The 26995-nt window shown below is 46.3% G+C and overlaps 1 protein-coding gene across 1 annotated transcript in view; it reads right to left on the reverse strand.

Moving 5' to 3' along the window:
- AHCTF1 (AT-hook containing transcription factor 1) overlaps window positions 1–26995 on the reverse strand; it is a 158594-nt gene that overhangs the window by 98686 nt on the left and 32913 nt on the right. The window contains exons 16-17 of the mRNA XM_077486284.1: window positions 15225–15329; window positions 2657–2750 (exon numbers count right to left, since the gene is read on the reverse strand). Coding sequence (XP_077342410.1) covers window positions 2657–2750; window positions 15225–15329 — 199 coding nt within the window. The remainder of the gene's footprint in view (window positions 1–2656; window positions 2751–15224; window positions 15330–26995) is intronic.

Below are 26995 nucleotides of genomic sequence, written 5' to 3' on the forward strand. Positions count from 1 at the left end.
ATAAAACGTCAATGGTCCCAAAAAAAGGTGTCCGATCTGTTCACCGCAATCCCAACTTAAAAAAACAAAAAATGCCATAAATCTATTCCCCGTTTTGTAGACACAAACTTTTGCACAAACCAATCAATATGTTTATTACAATTTTTTTAATCAAATATATTTAGAAGAATACATATCGGCCCAAACTGATGAATACATTTGTTTAAAACATTTTTTTGGAATATTATAGCAAAAAGTAAAAAGATTTTTTTTTTAAATTGATGGTCCTTGTTTATAGCGCAAGAATTAAAAACCACAGATGTGACCGGATACCACCAAAAGAAAGCACTATTTGTGGAGGAAAAAAAAAAAAAAAAAAAAAAGAATGTCAATTTTATTTGGGTACAACGTCACACAACCGCGCAAATTGTCAGTTAAAGCGACAGTGCTGTATTGCAAAAAATGGTCTGTCAGGAAGGGGTTAAATCCTTCCGGGGCTGCCATTGGCTGAGAGCGCTAATCAGGAGTTTGTTAGCTGCTGGTTTTCCAGCATGCATGCCCAACAGAAGCCGGCCAAACAGGGAGAATGTCGAACAGTATTTTTGTGTACCAGAAAAGGTCTCCAGACCTTCTGCCTGTGTGTACGGGGCTTAAGGAATCCAAAGCAATGTGTTTATTCTAGACTGCAATGGTCTGGCAGCCCACAGGTAGCATGGTGGGGCCTACTAAGAAAAAAAAAAATTGTACTTTCCAAACTCTTGTCTTTCAGGTCCTTTAACACAGGCTTATCGTCGATAGAGGTCATGAGGGTCTTAAGATTAGGTAGTCTCCACCACAAAAACTACTTTCTTTCATAAAAAAAAAAAAAAAAAAAAAAATTCCTCAATATGATACTGCGGAGTGAACTATTCTGGAAGAGTAAGTTTACACTGGATTAGGCCAGTGTGTGAGAAATTATATATATATATATATATATATATATATATATATATATATATATATATATATATATATATATATATATATATATATATATATATATATATATATATATATATATATATCAACCGGAAAAGTCTGGTTTTCGGCAAATTTAACAAACCGTGTGCTGGAGACCCTTGAGTGAGCAGACTCTGGCTGCTCTAATGCTAAAAAGTAGTGGACAGCATTAACAAGTGTAGTAATCCTCAAGCTTAGATAAAACTCTCTGCCCCAGGTGTGTCATTCTGATCACATTCCCCTGAAGAGGTATCATCCTCAACCATGACCTTCCCCTGAAGTAACATGTCTGACTCCAGAGCAAAGTTAAAGACCAAATGAGTAGGGGAGGCCTCCTTCCACATGCTTTGTCCCCAGATTAGTACACTCATCTGCTGCTTTGGAGAGGAAGGGACAGGCCTTGATTGCAAACACCGAGCTGATGTGAAACAGATATCACAGCAAGAGCACTATGCTGTGCCAATGCAGGTGGGACAGGAGCCGTTTCCCATTTTAAAGGTACGCCCAGCAAAAAGCAAGACTCAGGAACCCACACAACAATGAGACTGAACCAAAGCCATGCAAGAGCAGTAGCACCAAGCAAGTGCATTGCAGTGTAGTGTAGTAAAAATGGTGCCAGATACAATATCAAAGCCTGTGCTGTCGGCTCAAGGTCACAACCACTTGAGGTGGTCGCTGGCAACCATACCCACCAAGAGGCCACATAGGTAAACACCCAGGGTAGGAACTTTTCTATTCCCATACTCACCAATGAGGCACTGTACTTGCCACTGAGGCTTGTATGCCAGCAGGATTAAAAGGGGTGAGAGCAAGTTTTGGCTTTACATAACCCTGCAGGAGCAGATAGACCATGGCCCTGAACCTGTACAGCACCCTGTAGCTCACGCCACACATTTCACTATATGCCAAGGGAAGCACCTACAACAGAATCCAGTGCATTCTAGCAACATACAACTTATTCAATCTGGCAGGGTCCGGGTAAGGCCCCCCCAAGGGACAGTTGAAACGTACAATCTGGGAAGCTGCAGTGGCTAGAATGCAGAAAGGAAACTTGATAGAACAATCAGCAAGGGGGAGAAAAAAAAAAAAAAAAAAAAACTCTGCAGGAAAAGGGATAAGCTTTCAGAAGAGGTGTTCTGGAAGGTACTGAGACTTTCTGCCCAGATCATGGAACAAAATCAAGTCTGTCTGAGCACTTCTCAGGAATGCACTGGAGCTTTGTATTTTATTAATGAATAGAAGGCTTCCTCTGATAGGCTAAGGCAGAGTGGTGAGCAATGACATGTAAAACTATCCAAAAAAAAAAAACAAAGGATTGTTTTAACAGTTAAATATAATTTTTGTTTAATTCTTTAGTGCTCCATAGCTGGAAAATTGGTGAGTAGTAAATATCTTAAAAGGGGTGCAGAATCTAGTAGAGGGGTGAGAGTTGAAATTGATTGTGAGAGAGCAATAGGGAGTCAGGTTTGGTGGTCCTTTTGTAGAAGGAAGGAAAAAAAAAGTAAATAAAAAACGTATTTTTTTTAGAAATCTCGCTGGGCTTTTGTACTAAATTCCAACCTCACTGTATGTCTAAAGTTAGCTGTAGACCTCCTTCCCATTCTTTAAGATAGTATAGAAGGCTGAATACCATTTGTGAAGGAGTAGATATCATTTGGCCTTTCGTCATTTAACATACCTAGATAAATGCTCTATTTTTTTCCGCCGATCTGCGTAATACTGCTGCATTAGATTGTAATTGTAGCAAGGTCGGTTCAACTGCATTGTTTCATCTGAAAAAAAAAAAAAAAAAAAAAAAGTTAAAAGTTTACTTTAGAAAGAAAACCAAACACTACGGACATTTAAGCAGCATTTTTTTATGAAAGAATACATACATAAAATTAGACTTTAAGGCCCCACACCCGTCCGTTTTGACGGTCTCTGCTTGCTCAGCAGGGATCGCTCCATTGATCCCCACTGAGCCGGCAGATGACAGGTCCGTCTGTTTACTGTGCGGGGATGGACCTAGTAGAGCTCCAACCTCCTCTGTGGGGGAAATCAAATTAAAATGGTTCCACCTGTACGTTTTCATCAGATCTGCCAGACAGATGGAAAATAGGGTTTCCATCCGTCTACATTCAGTGGATCGGAGCAGAGCAGATGTCAGCGGACATGTGACCACTGACATCCCTGGCTCCATAGACCTGCATGGAGCATCTGTTCAGGTCCGCCTAAAAAAAACTGACAGGCGGACCTCAACAGTCTGCATATGTGAAAGGGGCCTTACTTGCCTTTTCTTGGAGTATATGGGAGGGACACACAAAGTCATACTGTTATGTTATACTGATATCTACAGCAGGACTGAACATTGGCAAACAGAAAAATAGTAAGTTCCAATGCACCAGAAAGTGTGCAAGTTGGTTGGATGTGTATTAGCTCATGGTCAGAAGATCATCCGTTAATCGAACTTATGGTCATGGGTCAATGGACATAATACTATGGGTTTGTAACAACTCAGGTGACATATGTCTTTATACCATTGCTGTGAAACAGACAATGTTATTTATGTTTCCATTACCTTCAATCGACTCACTGCGACTAGACTTGTGTATGTTCACCGTTTACTGCTCTTTAACCACTTCCCGACCAGCGCACGACGATGTACGTCAACAGAATAGCACGGGCAGGCATATTGGCGTACAGGTACGTCCAATATTCAATGCCGCCCTGCCATCGGGACCCCCGTCAGTCCGGTCATCCCCGCGATAGTCTCACGGAGCGGCCGAATGGAAGAAAAGCCGTGTAAAGAGCATTTCTTCATTCTGCCTAGCAACTAGTGACGCTGATCTCTGCGCCATGTGATTGGAGCAGAGATCAGTGTTCACTAAATGAAAGCCCAACCCCCCCACAGTTAGTAACACACCCCTAGGAACACTTAACCCCTACACTGCCACCCACTGGTTAACCCCTTCAACTGCCAGTGTCATTTACACAGGAATCAGTGCATTTATATAGCAGTGATTACTGTATAAATGACAATTGTCCCAAAAATGTCTGATGTGCCCGTCACAATGTCGCAGTCACAATAAAAATCTCTGATCGCCGTCATTACTAGTAAAAAAAAAAATTAATAAAAAATTATTAATAAAAATGCCATAAAACTATCCCTATTTTATAAACGCTATAACTTTTGCGCAAACCAATCAATAATCGCTTATTGCGATTTTTTTTTTACCAAAAATATGTAGAAGAATACGTATCGGCCTAAACTGAGGGAAAAAAATGTTTTTATATTTTTGGGGGATATTTATTATAACAAAAAGGTAAAAAATAATATGTTTTTTTCAAAATTGTCGCTTTATTTTTATTTATAGCGAAAAAAATAAAAACCGCAGGGGTGATCAAATATCACCAAAAGAAAGCTCTATTTGTGGGGGAAAAAAAAAGGACGTCAATTTTGTTTGGGAGCCACGTCGCACGAACGCGCAATTGTCAGTTAAAGCGACGCAGTGCCGAATCGCAAAAAGTGGTCTGGTCTTTGACCAGCAAAATGGTCCGGTCTGCAAGTGGTTGTAAACCACTTACAAACCACCATTTACTACAGGTAAGCCTATAAAAGGCACCGTTTAGGAGATAGTCCCTGTATCAGCATGTGCCGACACTGAAGCAACAGCTTGTTCATGCCGTTGCTTCAGCCGACGTGCTGTTACCAGCAATCTGGCCAATCAGTGCCGGAATCCGCAATACTCAGGAAATAATTCTGGGAGACATGTCGCTGGGCAGAGCATTGTGCCGGGACCACTGCAGGGGCTTCTAAGGTGAGCATTTCATAGTGAGCTAGTATGCTATGCATACTAGCTCATTATGCCTTTGTCTTGTAGTTTTTTTTTTTTAGGTTTAGAACCACTTCAACAGCTCCAATACACAGGGCACCTCCACCCCCTTCCTGCCCAGACCAATTTTCAGCTTTCAGGTTACTCACTCAGTCATGCAAAACCTGTACCCAAACAAAATCATTTTTTTCCACACAAACAGCTTTCTTTTGGTGGTATTTAATCACCTCTGGGTTTAATTTTTTGCAATACAAGTTTCTATTATAAAGTTTTGCAAAGTCATTTTTGTTCATAAATTTGGGCCAAAATGTATAATGCTACACATCTGTGGTAAAAATAGCCCAAATTAGTGGATATTTAGTCTGTGTGAAAGATAGTGTGTGTCTACAAACTATGGTGCCAATCATTAAAAATTGATCACACCTGATGTACTGACAGCCTATCATTTCTAAGGCTGCTTTCACACTGGGGCGGTATTCAGGCGTTACAGCGCTAAAAATAGCGCCTGTGTAAAAAAACCGGCCCCTTTAACTCCAGTGTGAAAGCCGGAGGGCTTTCACACTGGAGCGATGCGCTGGCAGGACGGTGAAAAAAGTCCTGCTAGCCGCATCTTTGCAGCGGTGAAGGAGCGGTGTATTCACCGCTCCTACCCATTGAAATCAATGGGACACCGCGGCAATACCGCCGCTGCAGCGGCGCTTTGCGGGCGGGTTTAACCCCTTTTCGGCCGCTAGCGGGGGTTAAAACCACCCCGCTAGCGCCCGCACACCGCCGCTAAAACGACGGTAAAGCGCCGCTAAAAATAGCGGCGCTTTACCGCCGACACTGCTCCCGCCCCAGTGTGAAAGCAGCCTTAAGGTACTGAAACGTCAGGACTGTATACCCCCCCTCCCCCCCCCCCCCCAAATTATCCCTTTTTGGAAAGTAGGCAGTGTGGCAGAAAGTATTGCAACGACCACCATTTTATTCTCTAGGGTGTTAGAGGTCTGATGAGTTTTGCTCAATTCTTGGGAATTTTTTTACTTTACACAAAATTGTCAAAATTCATTTCTCACACACAGCATTTGCATACTTGCAATTACACCCCAAAATGCATTCTGCTACTGCTGAGAGTATGGCAATAACACATGTGCAAGACTTTTACACAGTATGCCCACATACACAGGCCCAACATGCAGGGAGCACCTTCAAGGGCTCTAGGAGCATAAATTGCACATATAATTTCCGGACGACCTATCACAACTTTAAAGGCCTGGAAGCACCGGGACAGTGGAATTACCCGCAAAAGGACTCAATTTTGGAAAGCAAACACCCCAATGTATATTCTATGAGGCATAATGGAGTCTTTTTAAAAAAAATTGGGAAAACATGGAAAGAAAATGCATATAAAAAAAAAAAAAAAAAAAAAAAAAAAAAACACAAAGTTGACAATTTAAGATTTTTCTAACACATAGCATGTACATAGCAAATATTACACCCCAAAATACATGCCGCTACTCCCGAGCGTGGCGATACCACCTGTGAGACTTTTACACAGACTGACCACATAGGCCCAACATCCAAGTAGCACCTTTAGGCATTTTAGGAGCATAAATTACATATCTAAATTTCCCAACTACCCATCACACTTTTGAAGGCCCTGGAGCACCAGGACAATGGAAACGCCTACGAAATGGCCCCATTTTGGAAAGCAAACACCCCAAAGTATATTCTATGAGGCATGGGTTGGTGGACAGGTACTCCAAGTGGCAAGAACTGGCTGATGACATATGACAGACCCCCAGAGGGTGTAAGGGTTCCTGCCAGCGTTATTTTACAACGCTCCGGTAGGGAAGTGGTTAAAAAATTATTAAAATCTGATTAGAAAAAAAAAAAAAAATGAAAAACCCCAACAACCACATCTGGCAGCACCCAATGAATCGGAACCCCGTAGCCAAGATGATGCAGCATTTGGGGGTGGGGTGGGATCACATGTACACATGGAACTGGTCCATATGACTCAACCAGGATATGGAACAGTGAGGACCCGCTGCCTCAAAGCCAGCAAGACCAGGAAGTGAAGGGGGAGAAGAGCGGCCGATGTGCACAGCTCTGGATTAAGGAAAACAAGGTTTAGGCTTTATAGCCACTGTGTTAAGCAGGGAAAAACTTAGGGTCTGTATTTGTAAGGTTTTTTTCTCCCCATGTACAGGTCACAAAACTTAGCAGAATGTGGGATACTCTTCATTACAGCCGACTGCTACATACTTAAAATATAATCTCTTTAGTTAAGCCAGATACACATCACAACACTTCCAATGCTGTATGGGTTAACTGCCATTACCAGTCAGTCATTCACGTGCCTCTCCCTCGTTCACAGAATAGGTTACATTTTATGAAATCATAAAAAAAATTAAAAAAAATTAAAAGTTGCAGCGCTAAACAGATATATATACTCGAGTATAGGTCGATCCGAATATAAGCGGAGGCCCCCAATTTACCACAAAAAAAAAAAAATGGGAAAACTTATTGACTCGTGTATAAGCCGAGGGTGAGACATGCCCGTCCATCCCTCTGTGTCCGTCCATCCCTCTGTGTCCGTCCATCCCTCTGTGTCCTGAGCCTGTGTCCTTCTGCACATACGGCGGCCATGCCAGGATCGCCGCACCTCTTCTCGTCTGTGACAGACGGCGGCCATTCCACTGTTCAAAAGCCGCGCCTCCGTCTGTGATAGGCGGAACACTCAATTTCCCAGCAGTCTGTGTTCCGCCTATCACGGACATCCTCTCATCCTCGTCCGTAGTATGAGGATGAGCGGATGTCCGTGATAAGCGGACCACTGACTGCTGGGAAATTGAGTGTTCCGCCTATCACAGACAGGGAGGCGTGGCTTTTGAATAGTGGAATGGCCGCCGTTTGTCTGCACGACACGCTGATCGGGTAGACAGACGGCGGTGACTCGAGTATAAGCCGAGGGGGGCACTTTCAGCCTAAAAAAAGGGGCTGAAAATCTCAGCTTATACTCGAGTATATACGGTATTGAACAAACAAGTGCCCATAAAGTGTGAACAAATGGTGCTGTTCTATTATAGTGCAGATGAATTTCCCAAGTAGTAACGGAGTATAACTGATGTGCGTTTTGATCACCCAAGTGCACCGCCACTGATATGGATATAAAAAGTCTACTTAACAGGAGGTACCACACACGCCAATGCTATATATAGGGCCGATCAACTTCTGGGATGTCTTGGATCTATTAGCGCTGGTTTTTAAAACGGATTTCTGTAATGGTTTAGCACCGATTTCTTTTAATAAACTGTTAAGCAGTTTTACACTATGTGGCCCTTTTACATTTTTCCTTCATGGGCCCTACTATGGAGTAGACTTAACCATCAGCCGAGAGAGTATCACCACCTGCAATATAATAGAGGAAGCCAATTAGGTCTTCTATACTTACATATCACGCCTGTCTAGACTCTTATAATTTGGAGTCTAGACTTCTGGTAAGGAGGCATTTTATATTAACCACTTGCCGACCGGCTCCTGTACTTATACGTCGGCACTTTGAAGATGGATCTCTCGGTTGTGGCAGCAGCTGCTGCCGTTACAGAGGTACCCATCTCTTCAGGAGCCGGTCATGCTTATGATAATGGTGGTCTCGGCGGTGGATTCGCCGTGAGATCACTGTCATCGGGAGAGGTGCTACCCCCCTCCCGCAAACCTCTGCCATTTACCGGAGCCATCGGCAGTGGTGGAGGCGATCGGGACCTGTCCGTGGCCAGGTATGGCGATAAGGGGAAGATGGTCTCCACCCATCTCCATGTCATAACGTCACTTCCGCCCATACGTCTTAAAGGGCCATTCTTTCCAAATGACTATTTAAATTTTTTTTATATTGCATTTTAGTCCAAATATGAGGACTTTTTGACCCCAGATCTCACTTAAGAGGACCTGTCATGCCTTTTTTCTATTACAAGGGATGTTTACATTGTAATAGGAATAAAAGTGACCCAAATTTGTATTTTTTTTTTTTAAAACAATGAAAAAATAAATAAAAGTAAAATAAGGAATTTTTTTTTAAAGCGCCCCGTCCCAAGCTTGCACACAGATGCGTTTTTAAAAAACGGTGGTCAAACCACACATGAGGCATCGCTGCAATCGTTAGTGAGAGCAATAATTCTAGCCCTAGGGCCCCTAATTCAAAACATGCAACTTGTAGAATATTATAAACATCGCCTATGGAGATTAAGGGTAAAAGTTTCCACGAGCGGGTGCAATTTTGAAGCGCGACAGGTTGGGTATCAATTTACTTGGCGTAACATTATCTTTCACAATAAAAAAAAATAAAAATAAAAAAAAAAAAATTGGGCCAACTTTACTGTGGTCTTATTTTTTATAAAAAAAATAAAAATAAAAAAATAAATAAATAAATAAACCGCTGCGCAAATACGGTGTGACAAAAAAGTATTGCAATGACTGCCATTTTATTCTTTATTTAGAAAAAAAACAAAAAAAAAAAAAACACTATATGGTTTGGGGATTTTAAGTAATTTTCTACCAAAAAAAACTTTTGAACTTGTAAACACCAAAATCTCAAAACAAGGCTAGTCCTTAAAGGGGCATTGCGGCCAAGTTTTTGTTTTGTTTTTTATTAAAAGTCAGCAGCTCCAAACACTGTAGCTGCTGACTTTTAATAAGGACACTTACACCCCTTTCACACCAGGGCGTTTTGCAGGCGCTATAGCATTAGAAATAGCGCCTGCAATCCGCCCTAAAGAAGCTGCACCATTGTCTGTAGTGTGAAAGCCCTGAGGGCTTTCACACTACAGCGGTGCGTTTGCAGGACGTCAGAAAAAAGTCCTGCCAGCAGCTTCTTTGGAGTGGTGAAGGAGCGGTGTGTTTACCGCTCCTCCACTGCTGCTCCCCATTGAAATCAATGGGGCAGCGCTGTAATACTGCCCGCAAAACGAAGAGGAGGAAACTCCGCAGAATAAGAGGAGGCAGATTAGGAAGATACCTGAAACCGCTGTTGCTAGGCCAAGTTAAAAAAATATATATATATTTTTTTTTAAGAGTATTAAAGTGAAGGGCCATCCCAAAAAAAATAATAATAATGCATTAAGTGGTTAATATCGGTGGAGGTGCACTTGGGTGATCAAAACACACTTCAATTATACTCCTTGTTACCGGCTGTTCAAAGAATTAATCTGCCGTAAAATAGACCACCACCAATTGTTCTCTTTATGGACACTTGTTTATTCAATATCTATGTTTAGCGCAGCAACATTTTTTATGGTTTCACATTCATCACGATTGGTCCGGTTGTGTTGTTGCCAGCACCTTGCACTTTTATATTTAGTGTGTATATCTGCACAATAATTTTTGTGTTGTACATTTTATGAAAGGCATGCAAAGTTGTGACTGGGAGAGGACAGAAAGCAGTGGGCCATAAGCACTTTCAATGTACTTGAGGCAGTTAACCTATACAGCATCGGAAGCTCAGCACTGCAACGAGAACGTGGCTTCAATGAGAAGATTAACAGTAAGGAGTGTTGTGGAAATTTTATGAAGATTTTTTTTAATATGTACTTTCATAGTGTCTCCCAGTGTTAGTACTCCCGCAGCCCGCTCTAAAGAGCTGGCTGGCAGACTGACGCTAGTTGAGATCCGTTTGGCAGTGAATAGCTCCTTTGGGATGAAGAAAAGTGATTGCCGAGTGGGGATATGTCCGCCAGCGAAGGGCCCCATGCACAAAACGATCGGGGGGGGGGATGTGTTCGCGCTACAAAGACATTATCAGTTTAGCAGATGTGCTCGTGTCACCCCTGTATGCCTGATCAACATATTTGGGGTGTCATGGCTTATACCTGCAGATAATCTCCCATACACAGACACAGTAGTATAGTCCAAGTAGGTTTTGTTCTGTGAACAAAGCAGAATATGGATTCACGAACAAATAAAAAAAACAGAGCCTTTGCATTATGTTTACTGTGTTTTTTCTGGTCACTATGGATTACAAGTCAGGTTTGTGCTGGGAGTATGTGCTGGGAGATCCCTGGTTGTCATGGTCTGTCCTGGGCTTCCGTCTGCTGCCATTTAATCCCATCACCTGTTATGGCACCACTTAAGTTCCTAACATGGACCGTAAGGGGGGGCTGCGTGCTAGGCAGTGTACCACGATCCTCTCGCACTTACATTTTTTTTTTTTTTTTTTTTTTACAGGCGGAGTTCTATGTACGGCTTGAAACTCATCTGACCGGGCATCTTCAGCTCACCTTAAAAAAGCCATGGCTTAGATGGGAATATCAGGCACCGCCACACCCCACCCCACTCCCGGGTTGTTGCAATCCTAATTTCCAAAAATATCCAATTCCACCTCTTACTCTTGCAGATGGACCCCCAGGAAAGATACATTTTTATGCATGCAGTGCTGGGGGGCTGCAAACTGTTGATACTTACATATTACATCACACCTCCATTTCAATTCACAGTCATACAGGAAGGTCTCATGTTCATGGCACAATATCCCAACACACCAGCCATCTGGCTAGGAGATTTTAACATGGTAATTAATCCCCAGATAGATAGGATGGACTCAGGGTCGCCTGAGTCACGGTCTCAGGGGGTCACACGGTTTGGTTGGCTGATGGGTGAATTTGCATTAATAGACACTTGGAGACAGACACCCGACCCTCCCTGGATATTCGTGCTTTGCCACCTTCCACTCCACCACGTCGCGGATAGATTATATCTTTGTAACTACATCCTTGTTGCCGCGGCTGCTGGAGGTGGGGTATGGCACTAGAGATCTATCTGATCATGCCCCCTACTGGGCTTTGGTTGACTTGCGGGCACCCGCCTCATCCCTGACATGGCGGTTTAGTCCATTCTGGCTGTCCGTACTTCCCGACAGCGACAATATACAGACCGAACTGGCATACTTCTTCACTGCTAATAGAGGGTCGGAGTCGCTCGGGGTGGTGTGGGAGTCCTTCAAATTACATGCCAAGATGATACTCTCAAACCATATTTCTAGATACAAGCGGTCCTCAGTAAGTGCCCTAAGACAAGCAGAGGCCCAGTTCTATGTGTTCGGACAGCGGTTTAGATCCGATCCTTCCCCAGATAACGTGCGCTCAGAGTACAGTCCCGATAGTCAACACCCTTCACTTTGAAAAAGCCAAACAAAAAATTATTTTGTAGACAAAGGATTTTCGAACACGGGGAGCAAGCGGGTAGACTTCTGGCTTGCCTCGCACACTAGGGGAGTACAGACCCCCAGTTATAGTGTCCCTGATAGATTCCACAGGTAACCAGATTACAGACTCTGCATTAGTGGCTGAGGAATTTCAATTTTTTTTTCCACCTTGTATTCCTCAAAGGCCAAATACACCCCAGAGGAACTGGCAGACCTACTGAAGGTCGTGCGCCTTCCCGTGTTGTCACAGGCCCAGGCCGCTCAACTCGAGGCTCCCATAACCATTGAGGATATAGAGGAGGCCATCTCGAGTGTGGCCATAGCTAAGGCTCCGGGTACAGATGGCCTCCCATTAGAATTTTATTCCCAGTTTGGGGAAGTCGTGGTGCCTAAGAACTGTTCCAGTATATGTTAGATACCGCCACTCTCCCACAGTCTATGAGAGAAGCCCCAATAGTCCTGATACCCAAACCCGGTAAGGATCCCTCTTTCCGAATCCTTCCGCCCCATCTCATTACTCCAATTGTATATAAAAATTTTAGCCAAAAGTCATTCTCACCCCAATTCAGACCAGATTGGTTTCATGCCCAAAAAAGATACGGCCTTTAAAATCTACGGCGCCTGTTTTTTAAATCTGCGGGCCACACGACTCGATGGGATCTCGCGCAGTTGTTAGCCTTGAAGCCGCCAAGGCATTTGACTCCATAGAGTATTTATGGGAATGCCTGCGTAGGTACAGGTTTGGGCCCAACTTTATCACTTGGATCAAATATATTATTTATTATTATATCTCCACTAGGTAACAGCACAGGAGTCAAGTCACTCCAGGCCCTCAAACTGGCCTTTGACTTGCCCAACACAATGTTCTTTCGCTTCCTCCAGCTCCGTCACGCCCTGCAGACCCAATTTGCGAATACTGGGCCTGATCTCCCGTCAGTGCACCTGATGGGACGTACTGACTGGGGAGGACCCCAAAAAAGTGATATCGGTCTGCTACCGGGCCTTGATTCTGCCAGCAGCTGCAGAGATGACTGAGGACCTGAGGGAGAGGTGGGAGGGAGGATGAGTGGACGGATGCTCTGGCAGCAGTAATATATATTACACCGAGCTTATTTGACCCCAGCTCAGGTAGCGAAGTACAACCCGCAATGGAAGCCCAGTTGTCCCAGATGCGGGGACCATAATAGTTCCTTTTACCACTTGACAAGAGCCTGCCCGCCCATCCGGGCTTACTGGGAACAAGTGGTCAAATTCCTGCACGTTGAGATGGGCTCTCCGCTAACCCTATGCCCCAAGCAATGCTTGCTGGGGATTCTTCCAGATAACGAACAGAACAGATCCCTGCATATATTCATGCAGGAGACATTGTGGCCAGACTGCTAATAGCCAGGAAGTGGATGTGAGATAACACAACGACATTCCGGGACTGGGTGGCCGTGGTCAACCGAACCCTACCCTATAAGAACATTTACAAACACAGGGGGTGCCCAATACCATAAAATTTGGGGTCGCTGGCTGGAATTGCCATTAACAGCGCACCCTGGAAACAAATGATCCTGACTGTGGATATCGGAGGGGGGGACCTTCAGCACAATGCATATTAACAGTATTGGTAACGCTGTAACCTGCTGTTAAGAGATCAATGCAAACAGAGACAACTGCCCTAATGACCTACTTGAGATTAATAAGACATACTATGTATGACATGCACTTGTACATTGTCTGGAGAATTCAATATAACTGCTGACCTGTATACTGTGAATATTATATGCTGAATTCTACATGGTGTGTGCACATATTGCTCCATTTTGTTTCTATTTGTTATAATTATGTTGTACCTTATTTTTGACTAAAAATAAACAAAAAACGGGAGCCTTTGAATCGTTGTGGTCGGGAGCAGCGTTCATAATCTCAGGCTTCCTGTGATGCAGACAGGGGGCTGGCGATCGTACACGCTGCCCCTGCCCAGACACGCCCATAAGACTCTCCTAGTCATTCATTGGTTGTTGTATAAATTCATCTTGTTTGAAAGAATTTCCTGTGTTGACATTCATATCCTGTGAGGTCATAACCTGTTGAGAAAGCGATTGGCTGTTGGGGCCAGGGCTTCCTATTTGTGACTTCCTGTTTGTGTGTGAATAAAAGCAGCGAGCCTCTGCCCAGCAAGGCAGATGAAGGAACGATGGAGCCAAGATGCTGATTGTGTGTTTACTGGGGAAATGCAGGAGATGTGGGTTAAAGATGCATTATACCATTATGCCGAAAGGGGGCATAATAGCGCAAGAGTATACTGGAAGATCCATGACAGGAGCAGTAAGCAGGACATGGGATAACCAGCTTACTTATAATGAAGTGTAGGACTAGAGCTATACTTCAACATTAAACAGTGGTCTGTAAAATTCAAGCTATGGTGTAGATCAGGGGTGACCAACCAGTGGCCCGTGACCTCCTGCTCTGGGATGGAATAGAATACTACATGGATATAATATAAGTCTATGGCAAAGTGCAGCTAACCTGCAGGAAAGCCGCAGGTGCACCGAGCTGCTCCCTGCAATGTGGGTAAACTGTGCATTAGTATAATATGCAATCTATTGTTTAATGGCGACAATGCCATTTGAGTGGTCTCTTCAGCACTAAGTTTTAGATAACCATTAGGTGGGCACTGGGAATTACCATTGTTTCCAGACACTTGCAATTCCATTTGAGTCATTTTTTGGTTGCATTTCACCTGCAGTTGCTATAATTTGCATTTGATCTCAAACTGCCTAAAGCTGCTTTTGTATACCCATAAACTTGTGTGAGAACAAAAGTAATTCTGATGCAAATTAAATCCATTGGGCTCTTTCACACGGGATGGATCGGTGATGATCCGCCCTGTGGACATCTGCTTGCTCAGCAGGGGTGGCTCTGTCGATCCAAGCAGAGCAGGAAGACAGGTCTGTCTCATCACATTGCGCAGGGACGGACCTGTCAGTGTGCCGCTCTCCCCTATGGGAGATTGGATGCTGGACCTTAGAGTCCGTCGTCATCTGCAGACTGATGGAAAAAAGTAGGTTTTTCCTCCGTCACACTTGCGGGTCGGATATCAGTGGACATGTCACCGCTGACATCCGACACTCCATATAAGTCTATGAAGCAACGGATCGTTCGTCTGCAAGAGGCCTTACACAGGCAACTTTTCACACTGGATGTTCAGAACAAATGCATTACAATTCCTTTGCAAATTAGAGCTATAACAGAAATAAGTTTTTCCTTACCTGAGTAATCTGGTAGAAGTCCACATCGGCAAAACCAAAGCACAATAGAGGCATACTGAGCTAAGAGCTTTGTCACAGACTGTTTGTTTGCTAGATCTACAAGCCCTGTTGAGCAAACAAGAAAAGCAAGATCAGGCAAAACAGATAATCAAGCTAGGTTTGAAAAGATAAGCAATCTAGGTTTGAAAAAGCATGGCACCAGTGAATTGCATACCTTCAAGCTCCCTAAACACTGGGCCACCTTGTGAGGGGAGGACAGCGCTCAGAGGACCTCCTCTTCTCTTTCAATCTTTTTTTTTTTCAATCTTTTTTACAATTACATTTTTCCTGGTATTGGTTTTGTTTTACCATAATTTTTTTGGCAAGATGCCGATGGGGGACCGTAAAAACCTCTCCCACTTATACCATCCTCTCAAGATCGAGACCCCACGCTTTGGGGCATGGATCAATCTTATACAATAATGTTTTTCTACCTTACCATGTTCTAGACATGTCTGACCTACAGCTTATGGTATTGTTACTTGGTAATCATTTCTATTTGTAGATTTTTCTTCGTACTCAATTGCGGATACCTATGGGCACATAGCCTTAGACAAATGGTTACGCTAATCAGTGGCAGATTGTTCGGCCTAAAACTTTTTGATTTAGTTGCTTCATGATTAACTGGTAAGAGCCACTAATCACTTTGGAGAATGCATCCTCTAAGGCAAACAAATTTCACATGGTTATTGAAAATATAAAATATAATTTTTTTTTTCTTCATTATATATCTATATGAATATATAATATAGAACCCTTCCAGCGCCGAGCAATCCTACTGTAGCAATTAAAGCACCACAGGGGAAGGGAGCGTCCTTTACTCAAAAATTTGATTTTACGTGAAAAAAAAAAAAAAAAAAAAAAAAAAAAAAAGATGTCAATTGAAAACCAGCAAGCAGCCTTAAAAATTTGCAATGCAGAAGCTTAATGCTGAAAAGGATGCACAAGAACTCAATTTTTTGTTGAGTAGTCTTGAACCAGAACCCAACATATTTATGAAGCAATGGTGGAATGAAACGCAGGTATCTCCCTGCAAGTTCCTTCTGGGTATCCAATTGATGCAGCGGAGCCATGACGACTCCAGCTGCTCTAACCAGATCCAGGAGGAGTAAAGAATGCCAGAGGGTGTTTCAGAGCAGGACAACAAGTAGTACAGAAGTACTATGTCTTGATTGAGGGGAAAAGCGAAAACCAAGTTAGGCAAAGAAAAAAAAAAGAAAAAAAGAAAAAAAAAAAAATAAGGAGGAGGATACCTTGGAGTAGTTCTAAACGCTCAAACTTATCCTATTCTGGTCCAGCGATGTGCACGAGAACCTTGGCTCTCCCTCACTGGCTGAAGAAAATTGGCTCCCACTGCTGTCACACAGCCAGTGAGCCACATGAGAAGGGGAAGGTAGAAAGAAAAAAAAAAAAAAAAAAAAAAACATGGCTCTGTCTGAATGGACATGCAGAAAAGTGGCTCAGAAGCAAGCCTGTTTGGGTGCCCCCACAGCAAACTTTTATATGGAGGCACTTGCCAGGAGGGAGGGGCCAGAAGCACTGGCTGGGGACCCGAAAAGAGGAGAATCTGGGCTGCTCTGTGCAAAACCACTGCACACAGCAGGAGTATAACAGGTTTGTCATTTTGAAAAAGCTTGCATTTAGGCCTCATGTACACTGGGCAGTTGAAAAACGCTTCTGAATGTTGGAAACTGACAGCTTAGATAGTGAAAAACCTCTATTTAACAGCTTTTACATACTGAGTTTAGCAGCAATTAGCAGTTGCGGTTAGCTTTTTAAAAGCCAACCTCATGAGACCCTCCCAAATGTCCACAATGAGGGGAACAAAAAAAAATAATAAAAATATTAAACCATTTCAGCTATTGTGAGAAGAGTAAGCAGTGTGCTTTAAACTATGGAGTCTCTCTCGTGCTCTGTCCCTCCGCCTCTACTCCTCCCCCCCCCCCTCTGTCTTAACCTGTGCCCCTCCCAACCTCTTTTGCACGTCAATCTTCTCTGCCAGTTTGGAGGTCAAACGGATCACCAATTTCTGACATGAGCCAATGGAGAATATAGGGGAGGATCAATCCCATGGGGCCAAAGCAACCACAGCAAAGGGCCTTGGATCCCGATAGAGAAACAAACCTCTCCACTTTGTGGTTGAATATAGGCACAAGATGATCTACATCCAGGATCTTTCCCATCTTTGGAAATGTCCTGAAACACTTCAACTTAAAAAAGGACCACTGAGTAGCAGCTGCAGGCAGCTGAGAGAGTATGCCTGACAATTTTCTACACACACACACAATGTGAACAGCTGGCAAAGCCAGAATGTGATGTTCTGCCTATATCAGAATTAGGTCGCTTCTCTGAGCTGCTTGATTTCGGGTAACTCGCTGGTGACCGATGTAAGTCAAGGACCTGGAGAGACTTCTGGAACTATTCCTCCAAAGAGAGGTTGGGGACCTATCTGCAGGAACCTTAGCTTTGTGTTTGCTAGGCAACAGGGTGTTCTTACCCACAGTATTTTGTTTTGATGCAAGAGTAGAGTTCTTCCTGCAAAAGGAATTCTCTGGTTGCTTTTTGCATGCTGGTTCCACAGACCAGTATTTAAGCCAAAAAGTGTGCACATTTGGACAGAAAGAAGAAATCCAACTCCAGACATAAGAAATCAGTCATCTACACAAAATCTGAGAAGTTGTCAGAAGGTTGAGGCACTGAAGAAGCCCAAGGCTTGAAGAAATGGATCCTATTTTTTCCATGCATTTAGTCCACATTGCCAGTCTTGCATACTGCTATAACAGCAATAGAAGGCTGCAATCAGGATAAAGGAGGACTTAAAGTCTTAAAACTCTTATCCATGACATTTTGAAAAGCGGAAAGCTTCTCCACTGGCATTGTCTGCAATCTATTGAGGCAGGCAAAGGCCAAATCAACCTTCAGGACCACCCATTTCTCGCTGGGAGCAAGAGTGGTTACATATGGATCCTCAGTCTTTTTTGCCAGTGTTCAATCACCTGAAGTTACCTGCCTGTATCCTGTACTGCATGACCAAGACTTTCACTACTCCGCTTGCTCAGTGGGGATCACTCTGGTGGATGACTCTGGCGCACTCTGTGCAGGGACAGACCTGTCAGAGTCCACTCTCCCCTATTGGGGGGGGGGCCCCAATCGGATGATTACGGGCCGCCTGTCCGTTTTCATCCGATCCACTGGATGGAAAAATAAGACAATCTGTCTGGACTTTGCGGAGCAGATGTCAGCAGACATTCCACCGCTCCAGAGCTGTATGGAGCGACCACTCAGATCTGCCTGAAAGAGAAAAAATAAAAAATATATGACAGGTAGATCTGAACAGTCTGCACGTGTGAAAGGGGCCTTAAACCCAAAAAGCAAAAATGATGCTGCACCTTACCAATTAAATATGGTGCCTGCATTCATTAGCTGATAGTTTTCTAATTAACCAATTTAAATTGCTCTTCTGAAAGCTTTTTTTAGTTATGCGACTGGCACAGCACCAATAAGGGCTGGCCAGGCACAGACTTGCTGTAGAGAACAGATATCAGCAGATTACTGAAGCCCTTCCCAAGGATCTTTCCCTACATATGCCAAGAAAGGGGGAAATATGTGACCACACAACAGCACTGCAGAGCAAGTACTTAAAAAGATAAAAATAAAAAGGGTGATGGCAATTAACACATCTGTTTAGCAACACTTTAAAAGGGGTATTAACCCTTTCATGTCTAAGCCTATTTCTGACATTTGGTGTTTAAAAGTTAAAATCCATTGTTGCGATATTTTATGTCACATTTGTGCAGCGGTGTTTTAAACGCAACTTTTTGGGAAAAGGGACACTTTCATAAATATCAAAAAAAATAAACGCACACACACCCCAGTAAAGTTAACCCAATTTTTTTGTATAATGTGAATGTTACGCCGAGTAAATAGATACCAAACATGTTACGCTTTATAATTGCACGCACTCATGGAATGGCGACAAACTTTGGTACCTAAAAATCTCCATAGGCGATGCTTTAAAAAAAAAATGTGGGGGGCGTGACCGGAAGCCGAGCTGGAAGGACGCTGTGAGTGAGAGCTCTCCTCCAGCCCAGCGCTACAACGGCCTATCTCGGGGGTTTTATAGCACAGCACGATGGGGAGATCGCGAGCCACCAGGTCCTCGTCTGCCCGGGGATCATCCCAGCCACCCCCGGGCCCGTCATCCTCCCTGAAGTCATACTTCCAGCCGCCCGTGCTCCCGCCGGGCGAAGGCCGCAAGATGGCGCCGGACGACCCGACCGCGATGCCGCGGGACCTCCCACCGCCGCCGCTGATGGGCGAACGCCGAGAGGTGCACCTGCACCCGTCTGCAGTGGACCCCCCATGGGAGATAGAAGACATGGGACACCCCCCGTGTGATTCCGGCCGTATCCAGGCCGCGGGGGTGAGCAGGCCGCGATCCGGCCTAGGCCGCACGGACGGCGTGGAGCCTGCAAGCCTGGAGGCCCAGCGCAGGCACACAGAGCCTCTCTACCCTCCTGGCCACACGGGATCCTGGGATGGCCGGAGGGCCCAACAGGAGCCTCTGCACGATGCATCAGCACAAGGGGTGAGTCAGCAGCATCCCCCCCACGCCTCCTCCCCCACCTCTCCAGGGACTCATACTGCCATCCTGCAGCCCCACCTGCCCTTCACACAATGCTCAGAAGCATTCCCCCGTCTGTTGCGAACGGCCTCGGACCCAGAGATGAGAGGGTCCTTTACCCCCGTTTCTTCAGGAGCCACAGGAGATCCCCAAGGCCTCCCCAGCCGAGCGGTAGCAGCAGCTCTCCCCCTCTCTGATGCGGGGCCCCAAGATGCCTTGAGGCCACTCGCCCCCCCCAAGGCCCAGAGACAGCCCCGCTCCCGGGACTCCAGCGCAGTCAGAGGCCAGGACACTGCCCGCCTTTCTTATGCCCAAGTAGCCCACCCCCGCTCCCCACGGTCCCAAGGGGCCTCTCCTGACCCTATGACTCTCTCTCCCCACGCTACATCCTGGCCAGACCACGGACACCCTTTGTCCCCCTGGCCCCCCTCCACGGCCTCGGGTCCCCCACAGGGAGGCTCCCCCCACCGTCCCCCCCACTGTCCTGCGAGTCCCCGCTTCCCCACGGAGCGACATGGGGACGGACACCCCCCCTGGCACGCATATTTGACCGCTATCCCAACTAAGGACGACTTCAAACAACTGGTGGCAGACGTGAAAGCCACCTGCCGAGCTGAAATCCAGACTCTGCACGCTGGCCTTAAACACCTAGCTGAAAGGGTCGAGATGGCGGAGGAAGAAATTCAGGAGACTAAAATGGCTGTACACCGCACCCAACTGGAGAACTCGGATCACCGCCTCCTCCTGCGGGACATGCAGCGCCATGTAGAGGACCTAGATAATAGAGGTCGCAGGAACAACATACGTGTTCGGGGACTCCCGGAGTCGGATGGACCCGAGGACCTACAGACTTCCCTGCAAACGCTATTTAACGAAATGCTGGGAGAGGACCCGGCCAAACATATTGAGATGGACAGAGCACACCGGGCCCTACGTCCTAAAGGCCCTGCTTCCAAACCAAGAGATGTTGTTTGCAGGATGCACTCCTTCCCCCTCAAGGAAGACATTATGTCCAAATCCCGATCAATTCGCAACCTCATGTTTGATAACGCCCCGATCCAGGTGTACCCGGACCTCTCCTGGATAACCCTCCAAAAACGTAGGATGCTGCAGCCTCTCCTCCGCACCTTGCAAGACAGAAACATGCCATACAGATGGGGTTTCCCCTTCTGCCTCACGGCCAGACATCAAGGGAAATCGGCCTCTCTTCGCTACCCGGAGGACCTCGACTCCTTTTGTGACACCCTGGGCATACCGGTCCCTAAACTCCCGGCCTGGGACTTGATAGCCTCCCCGCCACCCCCGCCAGTGCTCTGGCAGAAGGTACCCTCGGCCAAGAGACACAGAGGACCGGACCCGGATCGCAGATCACCTACGCACAAATGACATGGAATCCCCCGCCGGGGGAACTCCCTGCAGCTTATTTTTGACCCGCTTTCCTCCTTTTTTTCTCTTTTTTGTCCTCCCCAGAGTGCTCTCTCTCACTTTTTTCTCCCCACATAGGGTCTGCTCCCCACTCCCTCCCCCGAGGGCCTGAGCTTTACAAGGTTTCTACTTGGAACTGTCTTTTACCTAGGGCTGGCCTAGGAAGAGTCCGAGAGCAGTTCGACTCCCAGGTTACTGATCCCCCCCGTGGTTCATTCCACCCTTTGGTTCCTCCAGAGACTATTAACTGTTGGCGTCTACCTGCCCGGACCCCCCCCCCCCTTTTTTTGGTGTTTCCGGGCCAGGAGACCTATTGGAACCGCTTAGGCTCGGTGTCCCTGTAGGGCACCCGGACCTAGTATACGTTACAGCTAAACGCTGGTTATGTTCTTTGTCTGTGTTTCTCTCTTTCCTTTCTTTTCCAGGTCTTCTCTCTACCCCGCCCTCTGTGTGGATATCGCTCAGAAGTCGTCTTGGTCGCCAGTCCTTCCCCGACGGTCGCCTCTCTCCCCGGGACATTCGTCACTTCATCGGTCTCAGCTAAGTATGACTACCCCCGACCACCCCCCTGACTATGGCTAAGATACTGTCGCTCAATGTCCATGGGTTAAACTCCAATAAGAAACGCCATCTTGCGCTTCGGGAATTCCGGCAATCTGGGGCGGACATAGTGATGGTCCAGGAAACTCACTTTAACCAGGGCGATTCCTTTAAGTTTGCCTCTAGACATTTCCCCCAGGTCTTTCAGGCCTTCAGTACACGCAAGCGGGCGGGGGTGGCTATACTTATCCGGAAGGGTTCCCCCTTTACATGCACGTCGACATACCTAGACCCAAAGGGCCACTATGTCATACTCCGAGGTACCTGGCACACGCAGGCCCTCACCCTGTGTGCCCTTTATGCCCCTAATGCACGCCAGCACCATTTTCTGTCAGGAGTTTTGTCCCGCCTTTTTAAAACACACTCCGAGCTTCTGGTGATAGGGGGGGACTTCAACCTTGCTCAGTCAGTCCCACAGGACCGCCATGTGGGAAACCCACAGGCGCCTCAGCCCAGAGTCCTGAGGGACTCCAAGTTGTTTCGCCAGATCACCAGAAGACGAGCCTTGTTTGACGTTTGGCGAACCCTGCACCCCCAAGCCCGCCAATATACGTTCTACTCGGCCCCCCACCGCACTCATTCACGCATTGACCACTTTTTCGTAAACAATCACACGTTGAGGGCTGTCCGCTCCGCACACATCCTACCTATTTCCTGGTCTGACCACGCCCCGATAACCATGACGCTAGACATTGGGGTCCCGCTTCGCAAGCCTTGCAACTGGCGACTGAATAATTACCTATTGCAGCATCTCCCGTCCAAAGCGGAGCTGGAGTCTTCACTCCAACTGTACTTTGCTGAAAATGACTCTCCAGACGTTACCCCCCCCACCTTGTGGGCAGCCCACAAAGCCGTTATACGGGGTCGCTGCCTTGCCCTCTCCTCGGCACTGAAGAGAGACGCACAGGCCGCCAGGCTGCTGGCTGAAGGTCAATTGAAGACCCTTGAGGCTAAGCTCCAAGGAGCCCCTTCCCTGACACTGATTAAGAAAATCGTACAGACGAGAATGACTCTAAGGGATCTTGCTCTGGGATCAGTGGAGAAGGCGCTTGTCCGTCTGCGACAGCTCTATTATGATAAGGGGAATAAAGCACATACCCTGCTGGCTAGGAAACTGGCTGATCAAACACAAGCCTCTACGCCTTCCCAAATCAAAACCAATAAAGGGGACCTTTTGTCTCATCCACAGGCCATCGCGGACACATTTGCGGCCTTCTACACTGATCTCTATAATAAACAGGATATACCCCATAATCCACCCTCCCCCGCATTGACTGCCCGCATTAACAGTTACCTGGAAAACTTGACACTGCCCCGACTGAAGGACTCGGACCTTCACGACCTTAACGCCCAAATTACAGATGAGGAACTGCTGGAGACTGTAAAAGCGCTCCCGGCTCACAAATCCCCAGGCCCTGACGGATTCCCATACGAGTATTACAAGACATTCCTACCTATCCTGAGTCCCTATATGACCAAGTTGTTCAACTCCTTCCTAGCGCGCACCCCGGCCCCAACTGAGATGCTGGCCTCCTTTATCTCTGTCATTCCGAAGCCAGACAAGGACCCGACTCTCTGTGCCAGCTACAGGCCTATTGCTCTATTGAATTCAGATTTGAAAATTTTTACAAAAATTTTAGCGAATCGCCTTAACGCGATTCTTCCGGCTCTGATCCATAAGGATCAGGTGGGCTTCGTACCTGGCAGACAGGCGGGTGATAACACTAGGAAAGTCATCGATCTAATAGATGTAGCTAATAAGACTGCTCTCCCCTCCCTGGCCCTGAGTTTAGACGCAGAAAAGGCATTTGATCGTCTGAGCTGGCCTTTCATGATGACGACTTTACGCCACATGGGATTTCAGGGTCCTTTCCTGCAAGCAATACAGCACCTCTATACCACCCCCACCTCGCAAGTTAAAACGCCGTATGCTACGTCTCCAACCTTCTCTATTGCCAATGGCACCCGCCAGGGCTGCCCCCTTTCTCCTTTGCTGTTTGCTCTCTGTGTAGAGCCCCTGGCGGAGGCCATTAGAAGCAATCCAGATATCAGGGGCATTTTAGTTCGGGATAGGGAATTTAAAATATCTTTATTCGCTGACGATGTCATCCTCACCCTGACTCAGCCTAGGACATCCCTGCCCATCTTGAGTGCGGAGCTGCAGCGATACGGGGAGATCTCGGGATACAAAATCAATGCCTCCAAATCAGTGGCCCTCCCGATTAATATGCCAGCGACGGAAGAGGCTCACCTACGAGCGGTGTTTCCCTACAGATGGGAGAAATCCTCTCTAAAATACCTGGGGGTTCTCATCACCCCCTCCTTTCACACCCTCTACCAGGCCAACTTCCCCCCCCCTCTATAGGGAGATCAGGGCACTTCTCCATAAATGGAAGGCTCACCAAATATCGCTCTTAGGGCGGCTCGCCTCTATTAAAATGGTGATCCTCCCCAAACTTCTTTACTTATTCCAGACGCTCCCAATCCCGATCCCCTACGCGCACCTCCGTATGCTCCAGAGGGACTTACTGAAGTTCCTATGGAACTATAAAAAACATCGGGTTCCCGCCTCTGTTATGATTGCCTCGCGCTCGGATGGGGGTCTGGCGTTCCCCGACCTGGTTAGGTACTACCAAGCAACGCAATTACGGGCTATAGTTTCATGGTACACGCAGTGGTCATACAACAAATGGTCGGAGATAGAGAAGCTATGGTTAGCCCCGATGCACCCGAATAGCCTCCTCTGGGGCACGGACACACAGGTTGATACGAATCGCCTACTGGGGCCGATGGTCCAGCTTAATCAGCTCTGGAGGAAAATCTCCCGGGAACACAGGCTCCACTCGGAGGCATCCTTGCTAACCTCGTTTCTTTGTAACCCTAAACTCCCGGACGGCCTTCCTCACCAGATGTCTTGGCCCTGGGCGTCCCGGGGGCTATTTCATCTGGGACACCTAGTGGACCCCAGATCGAGAAAACTGCTGTCTTTCTCGGACCTACAGACTAAACACGACCTCCCCCAACGGACGTTCTACAGTTACCTACAGATCAGACATTTTGCGCAAACAATAGCTCCGAGACTCCAATTTTCCCCGCCCACCCCCTTTGAACTACTCATACTTGAGGGGCGGAACCGTCGGGGCATGATATCAGACATATACCGCATCCTTAACGCGCACCACTTTCCCACAAAGGGCAAGCACAAGTATATGCTGAGATGGGAAAGAGAGCTGGGTGAGGAACTCCCCCTCGAAGCTTGGCAGGGGGTGTGGAGGCAAGCGGCCAAATCCTCCTTGTGCACACTTTACAAGGAAAATTTTTACAAAATTCTCTATCACTGGTACCAGACCCCAGCCGTGCTCCACAAAATCTACCCCTCTGCCTCTGATCGATGCTGGCGCTGCCTTCAGGACAGAGGCACCCTACTTCACATATATTGGGCCTGCCCTTTGATAGCCCCATTCTGGACATCAACCCAACAGCTCCTTGGCCGGGTATTTGAGGTGCCTATCCCGTTTACGCCCAAGTTCTATCTTTTTGGCCTGTCCCAACCGCGGATGGCTAAGCCGTCTCGGCAGCTTCTGCGGCATATCCTTACTGCAGCTCGTTGTCTAATAGCCCTTAACTGGAAGAGTAGACTGGCCCCATCTATGGAGGCCCTCTACTCCAGAATTAAGGACGTAGAATTAATGGAGAAGATGACGGCCAGATTGAGGGACAGGCTGGAGGAATTCGACCGAATATGGGAGAGATGGCGACTGCGGGAAGACTAGGGGCGAAATGGGTGAGGCATGACGACCTGGATTTCTGGCACTTTCTCCTCTTTCTTTTCTTTCTTTTCTTTCCCCTTTCTCTGTTTTTCTTTCTCATCTCTATAGTTTTTATAGCGATTCTCACTTGCTATGCATTTTATGTTTGGTTTAGGCCACTGGGCAGCACATACTGGGTCATGGGGGCTATGGGGCGGATGGCTGATTTTTGGTGCCCCCCGCCCCGTGACACTCCATCGCCCGAAACACTGGACTCTATGGCACATGTTTGTGCTCCGCTGCTGCCTGTCACATACCTATATTTACTTCTGTATAGCCCTATATGTGATTGTCTCTTATTGCACTACTGTACTGTTTCTATGCCTCTGTTTTCACTGATGGTGAATAAAACGTTATTTGAAAAAAAAAAAAAAAATGTGTACGGTTATCAGGTTAGAGGAGGTCTACTGCTAGAATTATTGTTCTCGCTCTGACAATCGCAGAGATACCTCACATGTGTGATTTGAACACTGTTTACATATGGGGCGCGACTTCTGTATGTGTTTTCTTCGCTGCGCGGGCTTGCGGGGGCATTTTAAAATGTATTTCTTATTTTAATATTAAATTGTCTTTAAAAAAAAAAATCTGATCACTTTTATTGCTGTCACAAGGGATGTAAACATCCCTTGTGACAGTAAAAGGTGGTGACAGGTACTCTTTATGGAGGGATTGGGGGGGTCTAAGTATTCAGTTCGCCAAAAACGGCGATTCTGAATAGTGTATATTTTTTTAAATCTGGCGCCATTGGCAGTTGAGTAAACTGGAAGTGACATTCTGACGTTGCTTTCGTGTTTCCATTCAGGAGACTGGAACAAAGCCGCCCCCTCCGGGATAACAATCGTGCGGCTTTTGGCCGGATCAGTTATGGAAAGCCGATCACCCACTCTAAAAGAACGTTACTGGGATGATGCCTGCAGCTGCCCCGAATCCCGAGGCCGCATATATGCGTACGCTCGGCGCAAAGGGGTTAAACCCGCAGCTTTTTTTAATGCGCTTTCAGCAGCTAACACTAAAGCCTCATACACACAGTACAATTGTTGGCCAACCGGATGTCTGATTTTTGTCAAGAGGACGTGTGTCAGGATCCTGTCTTGCGTACTAATGGTACACAAGTGCCACAAACACGAATGTAGCGACGTACTATGTGGAATTTCAGCTCTTGAGCGCCAGCCTTTGGGCCCCTTCTGCTAATTTCTTGTTTGGCGAGAATAGATTCCGAGCATCCGAGTTTGTACTTTCGACTTGTGTGACGGATTTGTGTACTGACCATACAA

The sequence above is a fragment of the Lithobates pipiens genome, unplaced genomic scaffold (assembly GCF_037356315.1).
Source record: "Lithobates pipiens isolate NorthernLeopardFrog02 unplaced genomic scaffold, aLitPip1_a1.2 Scaffold_18, whole genome shotgun sequence".
Taxonomy (NCBI): Eukaryota; Metazoa; Chordata; class Amphibia; order Anura; family Ranidae; genus Lithobates; species Lithobates pipiens.